General features: G+C 42.7%; 1 protein-coding gene across 10 annotated transcripts in view; it reads right to left on the bottom strand.

Annotated features, from left to right (window-relative positions):
* The window catches only part of SRGAP2 (SLIT-ROBO Rho GTPase activating protein 2), a 255,006-nt gene that overhangs the window by 25,469 nt on the left and 208,892 nt on the right, over positions 1–20,645 (bottom strand). For all 10 annotated transcript variants that reach the window (XM_033198076.1, XM_033198071.1, XM_033198073.1 and 7 more), the window contains exons 11-14: positions 20,487–20,571; positions 17,126–17,153; positions 15,264–15,288; positions 6,301–6,361 (exon numbers count right to left, since the gene is read on the bottom strand). In XM_033198076.1, the coding sequence (XP_033053967.1) occupies positions 6,301–6,361; positions 15,264–15,288; positions 17,126–17,153; positions 20,487–20,571 (199 nt within the window). The remainder of the gene's footprint in view (positions 1–6,300; positions 6,362–15,263; positions 15,289–17,125; positions 17,154–20,486; positions 20,572–20,645) is intronic.

Genomic DNA, 20,645 nt, shown 5'->3' with positions numbered 1-20,645 from the left:
GGTTCACTTGAACTTGGCAGTTAGAGGCTACAATGAGCTATGATCATACACTGCCCTCCAGCCTGCGTGACAGAGTGGACCCTATCTCAAAGAAAAAAAAAAAAAAGAATGGGAAATGGGTCAAGGCATCAGTTCTCATCAGGAGTTTCATAAGGTCTGAGATTATAATATTGCTTTAGCTGTTTTAACATAGTTTGATTGTTCAAGGGGGCAATGCTTTCAATACTTATGAAAAAGAGTGGACATGAAACTATAAGTCAGGAGCGTCCAATCTTTTGGCTTCCCTGGACCACACTGGAAGAAAAACTGTCTTGGGCCACAGAGAAAATACTCTAACGATAGCTGATGAGAAAGAAAAAATTCCCCCAAAATCCCGTAATATTACAAGAAAGTTTACGAATTTGTGCTGCAGCCCATGGGCCACAGGTTGAACAAGCTTGCTATTAAGTGATCAGTCAATGGATAGTATTGCCAGACATTGTGCTAGGCACTGGTTCCTGACTACAGCTTTACTCTAAAGACAAACATGCATGAATGTTACACTACGATAATGTGCACAAGAACTTCTTGGTTTTGTTAGAGGAGAAAAACAAATCATGAAAAAAAAAATGCTGGCATAGTAACTGCTGCTAATCAATGCTTTCACACAAATAAATTACTTGGTCCTCACAAGTAATAATGTCACAACAAGGTAAAGGTTGGCAACAATCTTATTCTCTGGATGAGGGGACTGATGAGTGATAGCCAATCTTAAGTTATACAGGAAGTAAGAACCAGGGCCAGGACTCAAACTCAGGCTTTGTGGCTGCAATCATATTCAGTCCTCAACACCAGGCTTGTGGAGCCTATCGGAATGCAAGTGCAGAGGTTGGGAACCACATTGGTCAGTCTGAGCATGGACATGACTTACAGACAGCACCACACACACAACTGCAAAACCGGTGAGAAATCCAGCAAGTGTGTCATCAGTGCCAGCCCCAGGGGTTGGACTGGACTAGCATCTCTGATTGCATTAGGACCGCTCAGCTTTTCTCAGGATCCCTGGGTCTCAATCTTAATCATTTTGTCAAAATCCCTCTGTTACGGCACAATCCTTCAAAAACCTTGACATGCTGGAGAAATCTCAAGTTTTATTTTAGGAAAACAAAATAGACTAATGCTACATTTTGCCCACTGTTAGAGGGTTTCTTCAGTTGAGAAACCTTCTTGCGCCTCATCTGCTTTTATCTCTAAAGCAGATGAATTCTATCAGCTAGACCTTTGGAGGTAAACCACATAGGCCAGGACAGATTCTGAATCCAACTGAAACAACATTAAGAAGTAAGCAGAGGAAATGTAGTTACCTGCCTTGTAATAGGCCTTAAGTTGTCTGCTCCTATAAAGGAATCTCCAGAATATTCCTCACAGAGTGGCAAGCAACGTTAAAACCTCATTAGTACCAGTGTAATAGGACTATAATACTAGTTACAAATGCAATGTAAAAGCCGGATAATGTTGTTTAAATATAGTATGTAAACAACAAGTGCTTTGAGAGAAACAGCCACATGTCACAACATGGTATAAGCAAATGTCATCTCGGAAACCAGGCTACTCACTATGTTCTAGTTGGTGAAGCCATTGTACACATTCCTGAAACAGCGTCATCATCTTGATACTTTTTGGTAGGTTAGAACACCAAGGAAAAGAAGCCTGGGCCTGGGGGTCCAGGACAAGAAGAAATGAGAGGAGAGCTCATTGGAAATCAGGCAGCAGGCCTGGAACACACAGAGCTCTCTTTAGGTCTGGTCTCTGTTTCCTCTTGTGAACTTATGTTTTGGAGGGACTACTATGTGTTCTTGCTCAACAGACAGAATCTCTAGATTCAGGAAGCAGAAACATTAATAAGTGGCTGGTTTCCAGAAAGTAAAGAGAAAAACCAGTTGGCTTTTTATTATACTGCAGGTGAATCCTTGCATAACCAAAGTGACACATCCATGATCATTTAAATTTTTTCTCAGTTCACACGAACATGAAAGTATAAAACTCATCAGACTTGGATAAGTTATCTAAAATGGCACAAAACCTTCCATTGTTCACGGAATCCAACCACTGCCAAAAGTTGTTCTCCTGGAGAATTCTTGAAATGATTTCTACAGCAGCCATCTCATGTTCACGTTACGTTGCTCCCTTCCTCATGAAAATGTTTTTTTTTTTTTTCCCATGATGATTCAGTTTCAATTGTTCCTCAAATCCCTTCTCTTCCTTTAAGCCTTCCTGAATCACCCTCACCCACCACTGAGCTTTCTCATCTATATAATGGGGACTATAATGTCTACCTCCCAAGGGATTTGAGGATATAAAAATCCCCAGCATTCAGTGGGCCACAAATGAGGATGTGAAAATCCCCAGCATTCAGTGGGCCACAGACTCTTTCAAGACTGACACAGGTTATGAGCTCTATCCTCATTAAATGCCTACACACAAAAATTTTTACTGTGGTTTTTTAGGGAGTTCATGAATACCTTAGGTCCTTATTTGGGAAAAATCAATGTAGTGGAACAGATGTTTTTTGAGCAGCTACTATGTGCTCAATTTTTAAAAATCCACAATATATTTGCTTGATCCTCGAATATATATAAAATACTTTTAGAATTGCTAATCCATATCTGTGTTATAAAAAAATTACTAATTACTGTAAAATATTTGTTTAGAGATCTTTTTATCTTTAGATTTATATTATAGTCAAGACAAATTACTTGGGTTATTTTCTTCCTTATTCTCTTCATTGTGGTTATGTTACTCACTTGTAATACAGTCAGGTTTATATGTTACTGTCTACATTCCATTTTGGGTTGTACCCATATCCTGCCTTTATTTATTTATTTATCTTTTTTTTTTTTTTTGAGACAGGGTTTTACCCCATCACTCAGGCTGGAGAGCAGTGGTGTGATCTCATCACAACCTCCACTTCCTGGGTTTGAGTGATTCTTGGCCTAAGCCTCCCGAGTAGATGGGATTACAGGTGCCCAACACCACACCCAGCTAATATTTTTGTATTTTTAGTAGAGGCAGGGTTTCGCCATGTTGGCCAGGCTGGTCTTGAACTCCTGGCCTCAAGTGATCTGCCCGCCTCAGCTTCCCAACGTGCTTGGATTACAGGTGTGAGCCACTGCACCCGGCTTATTTATCTTTTGAGTACAGGAAACACTAATGTTGTTCTAAAAGTCAAAACTACACTAAGGTAAGAGAAACGCCACTCCTTACCATTTTCCATTGCCCCAGTCTTTTCACCTCTTTTCCATCCATCCCCTATAGGTAGCCAATTAAATATTAGTTCCTAGATTCATCCTTCCTGCATTTCTTTTTGCAGAAATGAGAAGATACACGGATATTCTTATATCTTCTTCCTCTTACATAAAAGGTAATGAAATGCAAAAGAATATCTATATGTATAGTCTGACTTATAATAGTTTGACTTAAGATTTCTTGCCTTTATGATGGTACAAAAATGATATGCATTCAGGAGAAATACTTCCAATGTTGATCTTTTCTTGGGCTAGCAAAATGTAGTACGATATTCTCTTATAATGCTGGGCAGCAACAGAGAGCCACAGCTCCCAGTCAGCCATGTGATTACCAAGGTAAACAACCTATACTCTACAGTATATAGTGTTGCCAGATGATTTTGCACAACTGTAGGCCAATGTAAGTGTTCTGAGTATATTTAAGGCAGGCTAGGCTAAGCTCTGATGTTCCCTAGGCTAAGTATATTGAGTACATTTTCAACTTTTTATGGGTTTATCTCTATGTAACCCCATCAGAGGCCGAGGAGCATCTGTAGTATTCTACATGATACAGACTCTTTCACATTTTGTTTTTTTCACTTAACAACATATCCTGGGAATCTCTCCATATCAGTTCATGTAAATCTTCCCCATTCTTGTGTAGTACTCCACTGAGTGAATGTCCCATAATTTTGTCAACCACACCTCTATGTATGGGCATTTAGGTTCTTTCTAATATTTTGCAATTACAAACAATGCTGTCACAAATAACCTTGTGCGCATGCATCTTTGTATTGCTGGAGATGTAACTTCACAGTAAATTCCTAGAATTCCTAGAATCTGCTGGATCCTAAGTGCATATGAAGTTTGTTAGATACTGCCAAATTCCCTTCCAAAAGAGTTGTATCAGTTTGCATTCCCATCAGCAACATATAAATGTGCCTGTTTCCCCAGAGCCTCACCACAGTAATGTGCTAAATTTTTGTCTCCTCATGCACTGTGCCTGTAATGGGCAGAAACAGGTACATTCACGCCACAATATCTGGAACCTGTCCACTTTTCAGCAAATACCACAGCTAACACCCTGGTCTAGGCCACCATCATGTCTTCCTCGGGCTACTGCAGTTGCTTCCTGTCTCCTTCTTACAGTCTTATCTCCAGAGAGCAGCCAAGGATACTTTAAAAAGATGACTGCCTGTTCAAAATTCTCCAGGGGCTTCCCATCTCCCTCAGAATAAAATCCAATCCTAGCACATTAAGCCCTAAGAGTCTGGCTTCCAGCTTCATCTCCTGCCGCTTTCTTCTTCACTCGCTCTGCTCCAGTTATGCTGGCTTCCTGCATGTGGCAAGGTTCTCTGCACTTGTTCCCGCTCCCCAAGATACTCTTCCCCAGATATCCACAAGGCTTACTCCCTCACAACTCTGCCCTAATGTCACTTTAGGAGAAGTCTTTTCTCTGAACCAGCTTCAAACAGTGTCCCCTCTTCCTTCTCCATCCCCTCACCTTGCTTTACTTATCTTCATGACATTCACCAATACCTGACATATTGTATTTACTGGCTGATCAATTGGTCATTTGCTTATCCACCTGTCAGTGGAATGTAAGGTTCATGAAGGCAGGATCTTTTTGTTGGGATATAATAAGCAACCAATATGTGTTTGTTGAATGAATGAAATGTATGCTGAATGAGCAGTAGCTCAGACTTTCTTTCTCCTATTGTCTCTTAGGCACAAATAATTCATCCTCCCCTGAACTCAGTTTGGACTTATCTTTGCAAACTGTTTGACTATTAATCATTACTATCTTGTGAAATTTCTCATACTCCTATTCTGAATTACCACAGCTTATCTCTTTTTATTTAACTTATCACTTGCTTACTTATTTCTCCCAACTGCAAAATAAAACCACTTAAAGACAGGAACAGTATATTATTCCTGTTTCTGCTTTCCTACATGGCAATGCATGGTACCCAGCATTGATCAGGGACTTGATAAATTTGTTGACTGTTCAATACTGATATACAATGCTGTTACTTTAAATGAATAGGGATAAGATTTAAAAATTATAGCTGATTAGAATGAGATCAATTGTAACCATGCTATAATAATTACTATCCCAAAAGTGAACCTGAGCAATGCCCCAGTTTACAGGGAGAGAAAAAGGCAAGGAGAGGGAGAGAGAATAGCTGCCTCTGAATTTAGACAAGCAATATTTTATCTACCTCCTTAGCTCCAGAAAGGTCACTCTGCCCCTTTTCCTATCACAGAAAGAACAGCATCTAAAAACAATTTCTGATGCCCAGTTCCTAGAAATTTTCATAGCACTAGTTCTGTCCTTTCTAAACACTCTTAAACCTTGGGAAATCAATTCTCTGGCAATTATTTCCATCGCTAAATTCCATCCAATAAGACCAGTAGCTGGTGGGGAATGGTGTTTATAAGATTCAGCTTCATCCAAGTAGAAGAGAGTATGATTTCACCTAGGTTGAGAAGCAGCCTGCCTCTGCAGATTCTCAAAAGGTGGATACAGCTTTAAGACCAGCTACTAACTCAGCTCTTGGCCATGCTGCATCCAGCAAGACCAAACCAGAACAAAAACTGATTATTAGGAATCACTGCAACATTGGGAAAGGAGATGTTTTCAAACTAGTCTGGTACAGAAAGTGACAAAATGGTCAGGCTGTACAGTGGGAGATACCCACACTTGCAAAGACTGTGAGTAATGGTGAAACTACTGTTACCACGTAATAGCAGCTATATTTACATAACAGCTGCAATTTCAAACTTACTCTCAAGCTAAAAAAATGCTGTGTGATAAGTGGCTGAGGCATTTTGCGTCAAAATAACATGATGCCTTTCTTTCAATGTCCAGGTGTGGCTATTCTGAGGTCGCAAAAGTTATGTGGACAAATAAGAACTTATTCCTTTTCTGAGAATGTCAGGATGGGAAGTCAATCTCTATTCTTACTCTCAAAGAATTCCTGGAAGTTCTTCCCAATCTTTGCACAAATATGGACAAGGCTGTCATCCTGCTTACCGTGCCTGCTGATAAACCGGATACAGCTTTCCACCACCAGAGGAATTGCCTGGCTGGAGTCCTGAGAAGCCAAAGGGAAACACAACATTAGAATCTTCAAACAGGGATAGCCCAGGGTCAGAGAAAATGGGCCAAATCGTGCAGAACTGTTTTAGTGGATCAGTGGCCGGTCTACAAAAAAGCACCTGGCCTGTCCTCCAAGTTTCAGAGCACAAAAATACAACCACCTACATAGAATGCTACACAGATGCCTTAAAGTCAGCATGTCCTAAATAAAACTGATCATCTTTTATCCCAAACCAGTTTCTCACCACCTTCTCCACCACCTAATTAATCAATACATTCTGTCATGTCTGCCTTCTAAATATCTCTCAAATCCATTTGCTTCTCTCTATCTCAATTGCCACCAACCTAGTTCAATCCACCAATACCTCAATTCCCATCCCTGCCATCTTCTGACCCGCATTTCTCTTCCTTCACATAATCTTTAAAAGTGCACATTTCATTATTTAAACTCTTTCAAAGACCTCTCATTACTCTCTTACACAGCCTTGCATGCCAGGAATCCTGCCTGTGCCTCCAGTTCCACTGCCTGTTCTTTCCCCTGGCTTCTGCTACAGTCATGCTGGCTATGTTTCTGTTCTGCAAAGTCTTCCTTGGCCTCGTGGCTTTGCCTGAGCTGCTCCTGCTGGGGGCATGTTCTCCTTAACCCTGATTGTGACTCCAATGTGTGGATGTGAATATTTGTTGGCACTTGTCACCACTACAGCTCAAACTTCATAAGGGCAGATTCTATGTCAATTCCTGGGTGTCCAGGGTTAGCCATGATGCTCTCACATAAGAGGTGCTCAATTATTCTCAGTTGAAGGTAGCAGAATGAACCAATGGGAGCTTCAGAAAGACGGTTTGTTTGGTATAAAGGTAAGAAAGAAAAGAAAAACTACCTCTAAATAGTGGGGACTAACAGGTACTAAGCAAAGAAGCAGGCCTCCCAGATGTCAATCTTTGCTCTCTTGTTTTGCTTCACAATCTGGCTCATGTCACTGAACTTTTTGGGGCCTCAATTTGCCTTCTAACGACTGGGGAGGGGACTGGCGGCAAGGAGAGTAATATTTCCTATTAGCACATGAACATTAGTGCCTATCATTTATAGAGAAATTTAAAGAGGTATGAGACCATGTACTAAGTCTTTTAGACGGACTGGTGCTGGTAACAATCCTATGGAGTACTATTATTATTATTATACTCATTAAAATGAAAAAGTGAGGCCAGGTGCGGTGGCTCACACCTGTAATCCCAGCACTTTGGGAGGCCAAGGCCAGTAGATCACTTGAGATCAGGAGTGTGAGACCAGCCTGGGCAACAGACTCTGTCTCTACTAAAAATAGCCTGGCGTGGTGTTGCACACCTGTGGTCCCAGCTACTTGGGAGGCTGAGGTGGGAGGACTGCTTGAGCCCAGAGGAGAGAGGTTGCAGTGAGCCAAGATCAAGCCACTGCACTCCAGCCTGGGTGATAGAGCGGGACCCTGTCTCAAAAAAGAAAAAGAAAAGAAAAATGAAGAAATGAAGGCTTAGTAAGGTTAAGTAGCTGCTATGGTCACATAGCTGGCAAGTGGCAAAACCAGGATTCAAACCCAGGCAATCTCCCTCGGAGACCTAACACTTTACCACTACCCATACTGCACCCTAGCAGTTCAGCAAACATTGCCAGGTGTACATACCAAGTATTACTCAAAACTAGTAGGGTTTTATTTTATATTTTAAACGATTTTATTGTTTTTAGAGACAGGGGTTCCCTCTCTAGCCTAGGCTGGAGTGCAGTGGTGTGATCATAGCTCAATGTAACCTTGAGCAAATAGTCTCAAGTGATCCTCCCGCCTCAGCCTCCTGAGTAGCTGGAACTACAGGTACCCACACCACACCCAGCACATTTTTATTTTTTCAGAGGGTCTCGCTATGTTGCCCAGGCTGGTCTCAAACTCCTAGCCTCAAGCAATCCTCCTGCCTTAGTCTCCCAAAGCGCTGGGATTACAGGTATGAACCATGGTACCTGGCCTAAACCAGTAGGGTTTTATAATGCAGCTGAATGTACAATAATTCAGCTGTGTGGAAGAAAGAGATCAGGGAGAGGGGCCCGAACTTAACTAGAAAGGGCTTTAGATGTTCAGGACAGAGACTGGACTGTCAAGTGGGATGGGTCTGTGTAGCTTCTGCCTGTTTGACAGGTTTGCGTGGATCCCTCCCATGGCTCTGAATTTGCTACTGTATCCATAGGGTTTGGCCACTATTAGGCAAGCAGTTGGGTCTCACAAAGAAGTCAGGCTGAGAGAAGAGCTGACTTAGCCTCTAACTCTCAAGCTTTCTGGGAACCAGAGATGACGCCAAAGGGAGTACTGTATATGCCAAGGTGGAGCTGGTGTCAGGATGGTCTCAGTGACCCAAATGCTCATCTTCATGACCCCTAAACCCATCTGTTTCCTCCAGCTTTCCAACTACAGCAGCCAGTGTCTGCCCTCTTGTCAGCATCACTGACTGGCCAGTTAGGCTAACGTGATCTCAGGGGAAGAATCCTTGTCTTCTCTTCCTTATTCTAAGGAAGAAACTGGGTTCCACTATAAAAATGCCAAAAAAAGCTCAGTTTGGGGGAAGTCTTTTTATGTTTACAGACTTCTGTTATTACATTTCTCATTTATAAATAATAGCAGCAGAAGAATGAAACTAGAGTCCCATCTCTCACCATATAGAAAAACAAATCAAAATGGATTAAAGACATGTAAGACCTGAACTATGAAATGACTAAAAAAAATCAGTGGGGCAATGCTTCAAGGATACTGGTCTGGGCAAAGATTTTTTGAGTAAGACCTCAAAAGCATAGGCAACAAAAGCAAAAATAGACAAATGGGATTATCTCAAGCTACAAAGCTTTTGCATAGCAAAGGAAATGATTAACAGAGTGAAGAGACAACCTAAAGAATGGGAGAAAATATTTGCAAACTATCCATCTGATAAGGGATTAATAACCAGAATATATAAGGAACTCAAACAACTCAATAGCAAAAAAACCGGCCGGGCGCGGTGGCTCAAGCCTGTAATCCCAGCACTTTGGGAGGCCGAGACGGGCGGATCACGAGGTCAGGAGATCGAGACCATCCTGGCTAATACGGTGAAACCCCGTCTCTACTAAAAAATACAAAAAAACTAGCCGGGCGAGGTGGCGGGCGCCTGTAGTCCCAGCTACTCCGGAGGCTGAGGCAGGAGAATGGCGTAAACCCGGGAGACGGAGCTTGTAGTGAGCTGAGATCCGGCCACTGCACTCCAGCCTGGGCGACAGAGCGAGACTCCGTCTCAAAAAAAAAAAAAAAAAAAAAAAAAATAGCAAAAAAACCAAACTATCTGATTTAAAAACGGGCAAATGGTTTGAATAGGCATTCTCAAAAGAAGACATACACATGGCCAACAGGTATGTGAAAAAATACTCAATGTCACTAATCATGAGAAATGCAAATTTTTAAATAATCTCGCCCCAATTAAAATGGCAATTATCAAAAAGCCAAAAAATAACAAATGCTGGCAAGGATGCAGAGAAAAGGGAATGCTTGTACACTGCTGGCAGGAATATAAATTAGTACAGCCACCACGGAAAACAGTATGGAAGCTCCTCGAGAAACTAAAAATAGATCTACCATATGATCCAGCAGGCCCATTGCTGGTTATATATCCAAAAGAAAAGAAATCAGTATATTGAAGTATCAGTATAACTGCACTCTCACGTTTATTGTGGCATTATTCACAACAGCCGAGATATGGAAGCAGCCTAAGTGTCCATCAATGGATGAATGGGTAAAATGTGGTATATACACACAATGAAATATTATTCAGTCATAAAAAAGAATAAAATTCTGTCACTTGCAGCAACATAGATGGAACTGGAGGACATTGTGTTAAGTAAAATAAGTCAGGCACAGAAAGATAAATACTGCATATTCTCACTTGTATGCATGAGCTAAAAAAGTTGATTGCATGAAGACAGAGAGTAGAACGATGGCTTCCAGAGATTGGGAAGGGTAGCGGGGAGTGGGGGGTTAAGAGGTGAGGTTGGGCCAGGTGAGGTGGCTCATGCCTGTAATCCCAGCACTTTGGGAGACTGAGGTGGGCAGATAACCTGAGGTCAGGAGTTCAAGACCAGCCTGGCCAACATGGTAAAACCTTGTCTCTACTAAAAATATAAAAATTAGCTGGGCACGGCAGCCAGTGCCTGAAATCCCAGCTACTTGGGAGGCTGAGGCAAGAGAATTGCTTAAACCCGGGAGGTGGAGGTTGCAGTCAGCCAAGATTGTGCCATTGCACCCCAGCCTGGGCAACAAGAGCGAAACTCCATCACAAAAAAAAAAAGAAAAAAGAAAAAAGAAGTGAGGTTGGGCAGGGCGCAGTGGTTCACGCCTGTAATCCCAGCACTTTGGGAGGCTGAGGCAAGCGGTTCATCTGAGGTCAGGAGTTCGACACCAACAAGGAAAAACTCTGTCTCTACTAAAAATACAAAACTTAGCCAGGCGTTGTGGCGCACACCTGTAATCCCAGCTACTTGGGATTTTCAAGGCACGAGAATCGCTTGAATTGGGGAGGCAGAGGTTGCAGTGAGCTGAGATCGCACCACTGCAGTCCAGCCTGGGCAACAGAACAAGATCCTGTCTCAAAAAAAAAAGGTGAGGTTAATGGGTATAAAAATAGTTAGAATAAATAAGTTCTAATGTTTGATAGCACAGTAGGATGATAATAGGTAACAATAATTTATTGGATATTTCAAAATAGACAGAAGATTTGGAATGTTCCCAACACACACACACCAAAAAATGATAAATATGTGAGGTGATAGATACCCTAATTACCCTGATTTGGTTATCACAAATTGTATGCATGTATCAAAATATTACATGTACCCGTAAGTATGTACAATTATGTACCCGTAAGTATTGTACATTTAATTGTACATTTAAAAATTGTACATTACTTTAATTGTACATTTAAAAATACTAGCAGCAGAGATAATGAAGATAGTGATATGAGTGTTTGCATAGTTTTGTTGGTCCTAGGTTTATATATTATGACCTAGAGGGAGAAAAGCTGGAAGGCTTACAGGCTACTGGCTTCAACAAACTGTGTGAGTACAAACTTTGGCCGGCATATGCAGGAAATGGAGTATCAGTGGTAAAGGTAAGTACGAAGGGTTGGCAGGAAACAGGGCAAGAAAAATATTAACCTGCATGTCCGTGGTTACCAGCAGCAATCACATGCAGCTCCCAATGGATAATCTGTGGCAGACAAGGGTGGGCTACAGATGACCTGTCCTACTGCACAAGCATTTTCTAGTCTCCACTGCTCCAGTGGAGTCTAAGAGTCCAGTAGGAGCATAAAATGGACAAAGTCACAAAGGCTTTGAACACTCCTGCCATCCTCCTCTCTCCTTGTAGTGTTTCTGAGCAATGAGTAAATTAATTTCCCTGGGACGTGCCTGTGCACTCCTGTGGTGCCACGAAGACCAGCACTTCACCATTGCCTTTGTATAGAGTTGACTGAGTTTATTTTATTTTATTTTGAGACAGAGTCTCACTCTTGTCACCCAGGTTGGAGTGCAATGGCACGATCTCGGCTCACTGCAACCTCCGCTTCCCAAGTTCAAGTGATTCTCCTGCCTCAGCCACACGAGTAGCTGGGATTACAGGTACCCACCACCACGGCTGGCTAATTTTTGTATTTTTAGTGGAGACGGGGTTTTACCATGTTGGCCAGGCCAGTCTCAAACTCCTGACCTCAGGTGATCCACCCATCTCAGCCTCCCAAAATGCTGGGATTATAGGTGTGAGCTCTGACTGAGCAGTTTCTACGTTTTTACACACTATTTGTCTCCTCCTTTCTCCTTCTCTTCTTCCCTCCTCTGATGTTAGAAACTCTTGTCAGTTTAATTCCCTCATATACTTTTTTTTTTTGGTCATGAAATCTTAGGGTTAGAAGGGGCCTTTAAGGAATCAGGCCAAATTCTCATCCAATCAGATTAAGGGAACTTTAAACCAAAAGTAGAGGGAGAAAGGTAGGGCCTAAGTTGGAAAACATAGTAAAGCAGTGGTCCAGTGATTTGCAGAAGAAAACAATCAAAAAGGGACGGGCACAGTGGCTCAGGCCTGTAATCCCAGCACTTTGGGAGGTCAAGGCAGGTGGATCACTTGAGCTCAGGAATTTGAGACCAGTCTGGGTAACATGGTGAAACCCGTCTCTACAAAAAAAAAAAAAAAAAAATACATAAATTAGCCAGGCGTGGTGGTGTGCACCTGTAGTCCCAGCTACTTAGGAGGCTGTGGTGGGTGCACTGCTTGAGTCCAGGAGGTGGAGGTTGCAGGGAGCCAAGATCGTGCCACTGCACTCCAGCCTGGGTGACAAAGCCAGATCCTGTCTCAAAAAAAAAAAAATCAGAAAGGTGGCCAGAAAATCTGTGAATATGCATTATCTGGCATAATTTCACATGAGTAAGAGGGTTGGAGTTTTTGTTAGGTACTTATTTGTACTACATTTGTTAATTTTCTTTTTTACCAAGGGAGAAAATACAAATCTTTACAACAGATTATATGTGAGTAACGAGGGAAAAAAGCATCAAAGATAAGATTTGGGGCCTCAGAGACTGTGAAGAATGGAGTTCCCCTGAACACAAACAGAGAAGTGAGGGGAGGGGCTATGCAAATCACAATGTGATGGGGGAGGGTGAGACTGATGCTGAAGGTAGAAGGTGCTATCACAACTTTCAAGCATAAATGTCTAGTCGATCACTCAGGAGTTACACCCAAAGACTCAAAAGGACAGCATTACAGAACAAAAGAATGCTTAGGGAAGAAGAGAAAGATTCATCTAAGGGAACAAGAGTGACAAGGGAAAGAATATAGAGAGACATTGTGAGAGGACAGAACCCTGGAGAAATGCCTCAATTTAGAGGAACAGAGAAAGGCCAACAAAGAAGATATGAAGTCATGGCCAGGAAAGAAATAATGCTGAGCTTACAGGGAGCAGGGAAGGCCTGGAAGCAGCAGTGGGACTGTCTCCTTTTTTAAAAAGGTCTGGGATGGTTTAAACCTAGTCTTTGACAGTGTCAAAAATGACTGGAACACATTAGGGACCCTCAAAAACAAAAACTACTAGCTTCTTCCTCTTGTTTGCCTGATTTGCCATAAACAAATAATTACTTCCTTGTTACTTATACAAGATTACTCACCTTCCAAGTAACTTACTATCTATTTTACCTTCCTGACCATCTTAGGAAAACTTTTTGCTGATCCACTAGTAGATTTGAACTGCTAGAGAGAAACTGGGGCAGCCAAATGAAAACAAGATCTTTTATTTGATTGGGGATTTTGGTATATCCTGTAACCCCTATGCAAATCCAGCACCAGGCAAACACACTTTGCCTGCAACTGCTTAGGTGCAGCAGGATGCAAACCAGAGGGGTGCTGTTCCCCTCCAACGGTGAGCCCAACCAAGGGCACATAGCACCTGCCAAACTGATGTCTCTGGCACTCCTGTAGCCACAGTGGAGGTTGCAAACCCCTTGCAAACATGTTCCAGCTATAAGCAAGATGCCTGGTTTCAACCCAGAACTGAGAAGAACAAACTTCAAGTTCATTTCTTTTCTTACAAGAGAAAATGGCTTGCTCCCTCTGCAAGATATGCACTATTAATTTTAAATGCACTAAATTATCCCTAGGAGTCACTCCACTCCTCTCTAGTTTTAAATGAAATTATGGAAGAAAGAGGAAGAAGAAAGAAATAGAGGAAAAAGAGAGAGGAGAGTTGCAATTAAATTTTCATAATTAAAAAGATGTGTAATTGCATCTGATGGCATTCTCATTAAGATGAGATCCAAAGTAGAGAAGGGAAAAACAGTGACAGCAAAGCTAAGACAAGCGAGGCCTGTATCATCCAAGTTCCCCAGCTTAATGGTCCACCCTGTCAGAGCAGTCAGATGAGCTGAAGAAATGCCGGGGCTGCCAACACCATAGAAATCACGCGCCCTCTTTATTCGATTATCTCCCTGTGGCTACAGCCACTGAGAATTACCCAAAATGATTTTTTAAAGCCTGGATTAGCTTTCCCCTGAGCAGACACAAAGATATTTCTGAGCTCTCTCCACCCGCCCTCCCTGCTGTCTACTGCATAGCTGGTATGAGCTTAGGGGACATAAAATCATTTCAGTATTTGCCATAAAGTATAATTAGGAAGTCAATTTTGCTACTGTGAAAAATATTTCAATTAATTTTTTTTAAACAAGCACAAGTGCTGTTTAGATTATCCATTGATGTGGATTATCCATGCCACTGCTCTCTTAAGATCCCTCCTAATATGGGTAATGAGAGTTGGCTGCCCAGTGGCAGATTTTAATACAACACTGAAGATCATGCACCAAATTGCAGAGTCAAACGGCTCTTGCCTATCATTCCCAGACCAGACTTAATCGTTGCACTGTTAGCATGTCTTAGGAATCCATCTAGAATGACTACGCCACCAGAAACAATCAAACAAAATCTGCCAACTTAAAGCGAGATTGTCTGGTCTAGCTAATTAGGTGCTGTGAGTTACTGATATGCTGGCACATATGCAGGAAGTGTCAAGCCTCTTTTGAGGTCTTGGAAAAGGATGCCATGGGCAGTTCTGGAAGAATCTGCACCAATCAAACCAAATCCCTAGTATGCAAGAGGATAAATGACTAGAAAAGGAGAGGAACAAGTCAAAAAGACTATGCGCACTCCAACGAGTTAAATCAATGATATTGCCACAATATTAAACATACTATGACTAAATGATACATTCCAAATGCAGGCATGAAGTCAGAGGTGTCAGTCCTGCACACAGTGGCGCTCAATAAATGCCTGTGGGATGGACTATATTTTCAGGCCAGACCAGCCTGGCCCTGGTTGGGCCCTTACCTGTTTCCTCACAGTTGAGCTGCGCCTATGACCAATCCCGCCGAAATCAGAATGGACCAATCCAGCAACAAGGAAGAAAAAGAGAAAAGTGGGACGAATGAGATAAACAACAAGTCTTAAACCCAGAAGTAAAGTTTTTAATAATTAAAAACAATCTGTGTGGTGGCTAATGAAACATGTGGCATCACTCAGTTCAGTCCCAGAAATGGCTAAGAGACTTGATAAATAACTTCCACAATAAAGCCTACTAAAGCTCTTTTTTTTTTCACAAAAGCACAGACGTCCCTGCTTTTAATGTCTAGCACTACTCAAAATTAGAATAGGAGAGAACTGGTTCAATTTGTAGTAAAATATATTTGGGTTAGACAATAAGAAGATTTTTTTGTCTGCTAGGAGACACTAGGAAACACCAAAGGATGCTACAATTTTTGTTTTGTTTCTCTAGGAAATCCTTAAAGATTGCTATCTTTATAGGGAACAATTTTTCTGGATTTAGAGTGCAGAACATCTAGTTTGGGAAGAGCCTTGAGGTTCCTCTCAGTCAATGTTTTCCAATCTGTGTTTAGCCTCAGAAGCCTTTTCTCAAAGGGAATCTGACTCACAGGCACAACACCCAAACCAAGGAGGCAGGGCTGTCCTGCTCTGAGTAAAGGATGGGACCAGAGCCTGGTTGCTGTTCCTGCCACCAGGCCACTCCTGAGGAACCCCTTTGGAATCCTAGAGCTCCTTGAATCTAGTGGAGTGCTCTGGTCTTATAAAAGAGGAAACCAGAATTCAGAGAGGGGAAAAGCATGGCCCAAGGTCTCACAGCAAAATAACTCAGCACCAGGAAATTCAATTCAGCTCTTTTCAGTCCTACAGAGCTTTCCACAGACTCAGGAGCTCAGGTGAACTTACATTAAGACTCTTAACACCAAAAAGATGTGTTCCAGAGAATCCCATTAATCTGGTTCCCTCCAGTCATCAAGACTGGTATATTAATGGGATCTTTATTGTAATTCACAATGACAAAACAATGAAAGTCAAATGAAGCTATCTCTAAATAATGAGCCTATAATTGTAAATGGCCTCATGATTATTATGTGTTTTGGCAGATATAAATGGTTGATATAATGGGTTAACCCAGGGTCTCTAAGGAGTCCAACCCATTAAAGCCCCTTCTCTAGTTAAATAAGCACATTTCTAGGCATTTGAGAACTGTTGGATGAATGAATACCTTGCTCTCCAACAGCTCACAAATTTTCTCATAGCAGCACTGTGACTGAGGGAAAATATTTGGCTGGGGTGGAGGAGGAAGGAGAAGGTGGGGAAAGATTGGGAGGGGTACATACTTGTACATCAGGCAAATATTTCTACCAATGCTCTTTGGCAAGCCAATGCAATGTAATATTTCATTATCCAGCAACAGTCACTACTAATTAGGGGCTGCCTTCTTTTCTGGGCATAAAAAAAAAAAAATCAAATGCCATCTCCTGATCTTTCTCTGGGTCAAAGACTCCCCAGAGCCCCTATGTTGAAGTCTGGCAGCTAAGGTTAGGTTACCAGAATCCTCTACAGTTGAATGTTTATGTTCCTTGCAATTCAGTGGCGTCTGGGGGTCTCTGGTACAATTTCAGCAAATGACAACTCCTTTCACTCAGTTCTGCTTAGCTCCTTCTCGAAGTCCCAGAAAACCCCATTTCTATCTGAGATCAGATGGGGTCAGCAAGGCAAAGGGAAGTAAACAGACCCCGCCCCAGGCCATTGCTCTGTAAAGTCATTCAATGCCTTTACAACTCAACTCCTTGGCTCTCTCCCAGACTAAGATTGCTCTACCCACCAGGCCTCTATCCCTTCCCAGGCCTGTCCCAGGCCACACTCACCTGGCTAGACTGCAATCTGTCCGCTGACCTGTTGGAAAGACAAAGGCAAAAAGCATATGTTAAAGGAGAAGGGGTGAAGGAGGGAGACCCACTCCTACTAACTACCATGCCTATCTCCCCTAGAAGCCACAGTATAACAGTGTGTAGCAAAAGAGAGGAGAGAGAGAGAGACAGAGACAGAGAGACAGAGAGAGAGATAGAGAGACAGAGAGACAGAGAGAAAGAAGAGAAAGCACCAAGACCCTCTTTCTGGGCAAGAACTGTTTCTGATGCTGATTCCCAGTCCAGGTCGGTCTCCCTAAACCTTAGAGCCAACTCTGCTTCCCAATGGGAACATAGGGATGGATATAGTGGAACAATAGCAACACAAATCATACTTAATAGAATAAAATTATTAGAAGCCCTCCCAGAGATGAAATTCAGCTTCTCTTATGTTGGATGTGTGTGTGATGGGGTGGAAGGCCAAGTTTACTTGCTCCTGAGTGTAGACACACACACACACACACACACACACACACAGAGTTGGAGGCTGGGAGAACAAGAGGAGCTGTTTGCGGGACAGAACAGAGAAGATATGGATATTGACTGAGGTGGCAAGGGAGATGGGAGATACAATGTTGATACTACTAGTAAATCATGGTTCTCAATTCAATAGTGGGCCTTAGGAGTTCAATGGGTCATTGCTAGCTTTTAAAAAAATGAAACTGAAAATCTTCAAGTTCATGAGAAGTATTCTCATGTTTTTAAAAAATATACATGCATGTCTACATGGGAAATGATGTGATATATATTGCTTTCTTTGGATCCACAGTTAATGAAGCTTGATCTGTTTTAGACCTGCATTATTTAAACCAGGGGCAAACCCTAGCAGGTGCTGAGCCGAGGAAGTAAAAATCAGCTCCCACACTCCTCCCCATCCAAGCTCTTGCAAAGGCAACTCCAAGGGCTGGGGGAGGAAGGGCAGGGCCTTTCCTTGCTGCTAAAGTTTGGTAATTGTTGCTTATAGTTCAGCTCATCTTGAGCAATGCCATCCCCCACCCCTAACTGTCTCTCGTTACCAAAGGCTCAGCTCTTATGTGCAAAAATATTATTCTGAGCCATTATTTTCAACATCTATTCCATTTCCATTCTGGAATATTCATACACATCAATTATCCCTCTATGGCAAGAACAAGGGACTCCTGCATTATGGTGACAAATACATTCAGAAGGCAGGGACGTGATGACTTGCACACATAAAGATTTACAGTTTTGTTTTTTTCTTTATTGCTAGAACTTGTCATCTTTAGATTAAGGCAATTTGTAGCACTAATGAATGGTCAGCCTTCGTTCCTCCATAGTAGCACATTTAGTGCATAAAAGTGTGAGTAAACCCATTCACTCACACACACAAATGTGAGCGTATATGCATCTGTATGACCCCAAGGCCCTGCTCTCTGTCTTACTTATGGACTATGCTTAGACTGTCTTGATTCTCCGTGGAGCAATCTGATAACCCTAGAGTAAGGATTTTCTATAAGCAAAGTTTGGTCCTCAGTGCCCGAACTTGTTTAGTCTGAGTCCTTTTGGTGGTGAGGAAGAGAGAACAGAAATTATCTAACAGGCTTTCTTCACATAAAAGAAAATGCCTTAAAAGTCGTAAGATCAGGCTGGGCATGGTGGCTTACGCCTGTAATCCCAGCACTTTGGGAGGCTGAGCAGGCAGATCACCTGAGGTCAGGAGTTTGAGACCAGCCTGGCCAACATGGTGAAACCCCATCTCTATTAAGAATACAAAAAAATTAGCCAGGCATGGTGGTGGGCACCTGTAATCCCAGCTATTCGGGAGGCTGAGGCAGGAGAATTGCTTGAACCTGGGAAGCGGAGTTTGCAGTGAGCTGAGATCACACCATTGCACTCCAGCCTGGGCGACAGAGCAAGACTCCATTCCAAAAAAAAAAAAAAGTCATAAGATCAGCCATGCATAGTGGCTCATGCCTGTAGTCCCAGCACTTTGGGAGGCTGAAGTGGGTGGATCACCTGAGGTCAGGAGTTTGAGACCAGCCCGGCCAACATGGCAAAATTCCATCTCTACTAAAAATACAAAACTTACCCAGGCGTGGTGGCACACGCCTATAATCCCAGCTACTCAGGAGGCTGAGGTGGGAGAATCGCTTTAATCCAGGAGGTGGAGTTGGCAGTGAGCCGAGACGGTGCCACTCCACTCCAGCCTGGGTGACACAGCGAGACTCCATCTCAAAAAAAAAAAAAAAAAAGTCATTAGATAAAAGATTAGAGAAAAAAACTAATCATTTGGGAAATCATCCAAGGCAGGAAAAGGACAGGGCAAAAAAGGCGGGTAGGAGGCTCCAGTATAAGAAGTGAGGCTCCAATTCCTGGGGCCAATGAGCCAAGGAGTACTGCACACTTTCCTAAACTTTGCAGTTCGTCTAAGGAGTGCTCAAGAATTTATTTTAAAATGTCAGATCTCTGTGCAAGTACAGGCTTGCCTGTAACTGAAGTTAGCCATATTCCCTGCAGCTTCTCCCTTCCTCTCCCTCCTATCTTTAAGTGAGGAGATTAGTGGGACAGGGAGGAGGTGTGGGGCATTCAGAGGCATCCCCAACTTGGGAATCCCATTAATCATAGAATGCTGAGAGCTAGGCAGGAAATCTGGGCAGGGTGCCAAAAAACCCTGGGGAAGCTTCTCTTTCAACCTCCACCTTCTGTTTGACAGTTGAGGAGAGAAAGTCCAGAGTGCCAGTCCAGTTCTCTGCCTTGCTACTTTCCAGGGTCTGGTTAAAATCATTCCATGAGACAAGACAGTCCATTCAGCACCACGGCCTCAGCATAGCCACAGGAGAGAGGGCTGCCACTTAAACAGCATTAAGAGCTTTCAAAGCAGAAGGAAACTGACGTTCTTTCTGGAAGCTATAGAAAGCGGCAGTCTGTCCATCTCCTGCATTTGAGAATTCTCTCCTCTCAGAGCAGCTGCGTATCTCATCTCACGGCTCCCTACCTTCTTGCTCCAGTCTCAGTGCTGCCACAGAGGAGCTAGAAGTTTTAACAAAGTGTCTGGAGAATAAATAACCTCTCAGCCTCTCTACCCTGAAGTGGCAGAGGAGGCAAGGGTGGGGGGACCGGGTGGAGAGCAGGCACGCTCCATTTAAACAAATAGATGATACACGTTAGTGCTTCATTAAGCATTGGCCTTTTCCCATTACTCAAGCAGTCATCTGGGGCGTGTGCTTCCACATCAAACAAGCCGGGAAAAGAAAGGCATTCATATAACAAGACCAGTCCACTTGGCTGAGGTGTGCTCAGCAAGAAAGCTCCAGCTGGCCTCACTGTCAAGCCTCCAGCAGAGGGTTCCCACACTCACTTTCTCCCAGGGTTTTCTGCAGAAGGTCATGCTTGGCTTGTAACTTGGTGATGAGGTTCCTGCCCTCCAGGTACTCTTTCATTTTCTGTAAGAGAGGAGGAGGAGGAAAAAAAGCAATCAGATCCTGAAGAAGAAAAAAAATCACAGATGCTCAGCTGA

This window comes from Trachypithecus francoisi, unplaced genomic scaffold, assembly GCF_009764315.1.
Source record: "Trachypithecus francoisi isolate TF-2019V2 unplaced genomic scaffold, Tfra_2.0 Lachesis_group5, whole genome shotgun sequence".
In the NCBI taxonomy this organism is placed as follows: Eukaryota; Metazoa; Chordata; class Mammalia; order Primates; family Cercopithecidae; genus Trachypithecus; species Trachypithecus francoisi.
The sequence above is the reverse complement of the archived record's forward strand: the minus strand, read 5'-3'. Positions and strand labels throughout refer to the sequence as shown.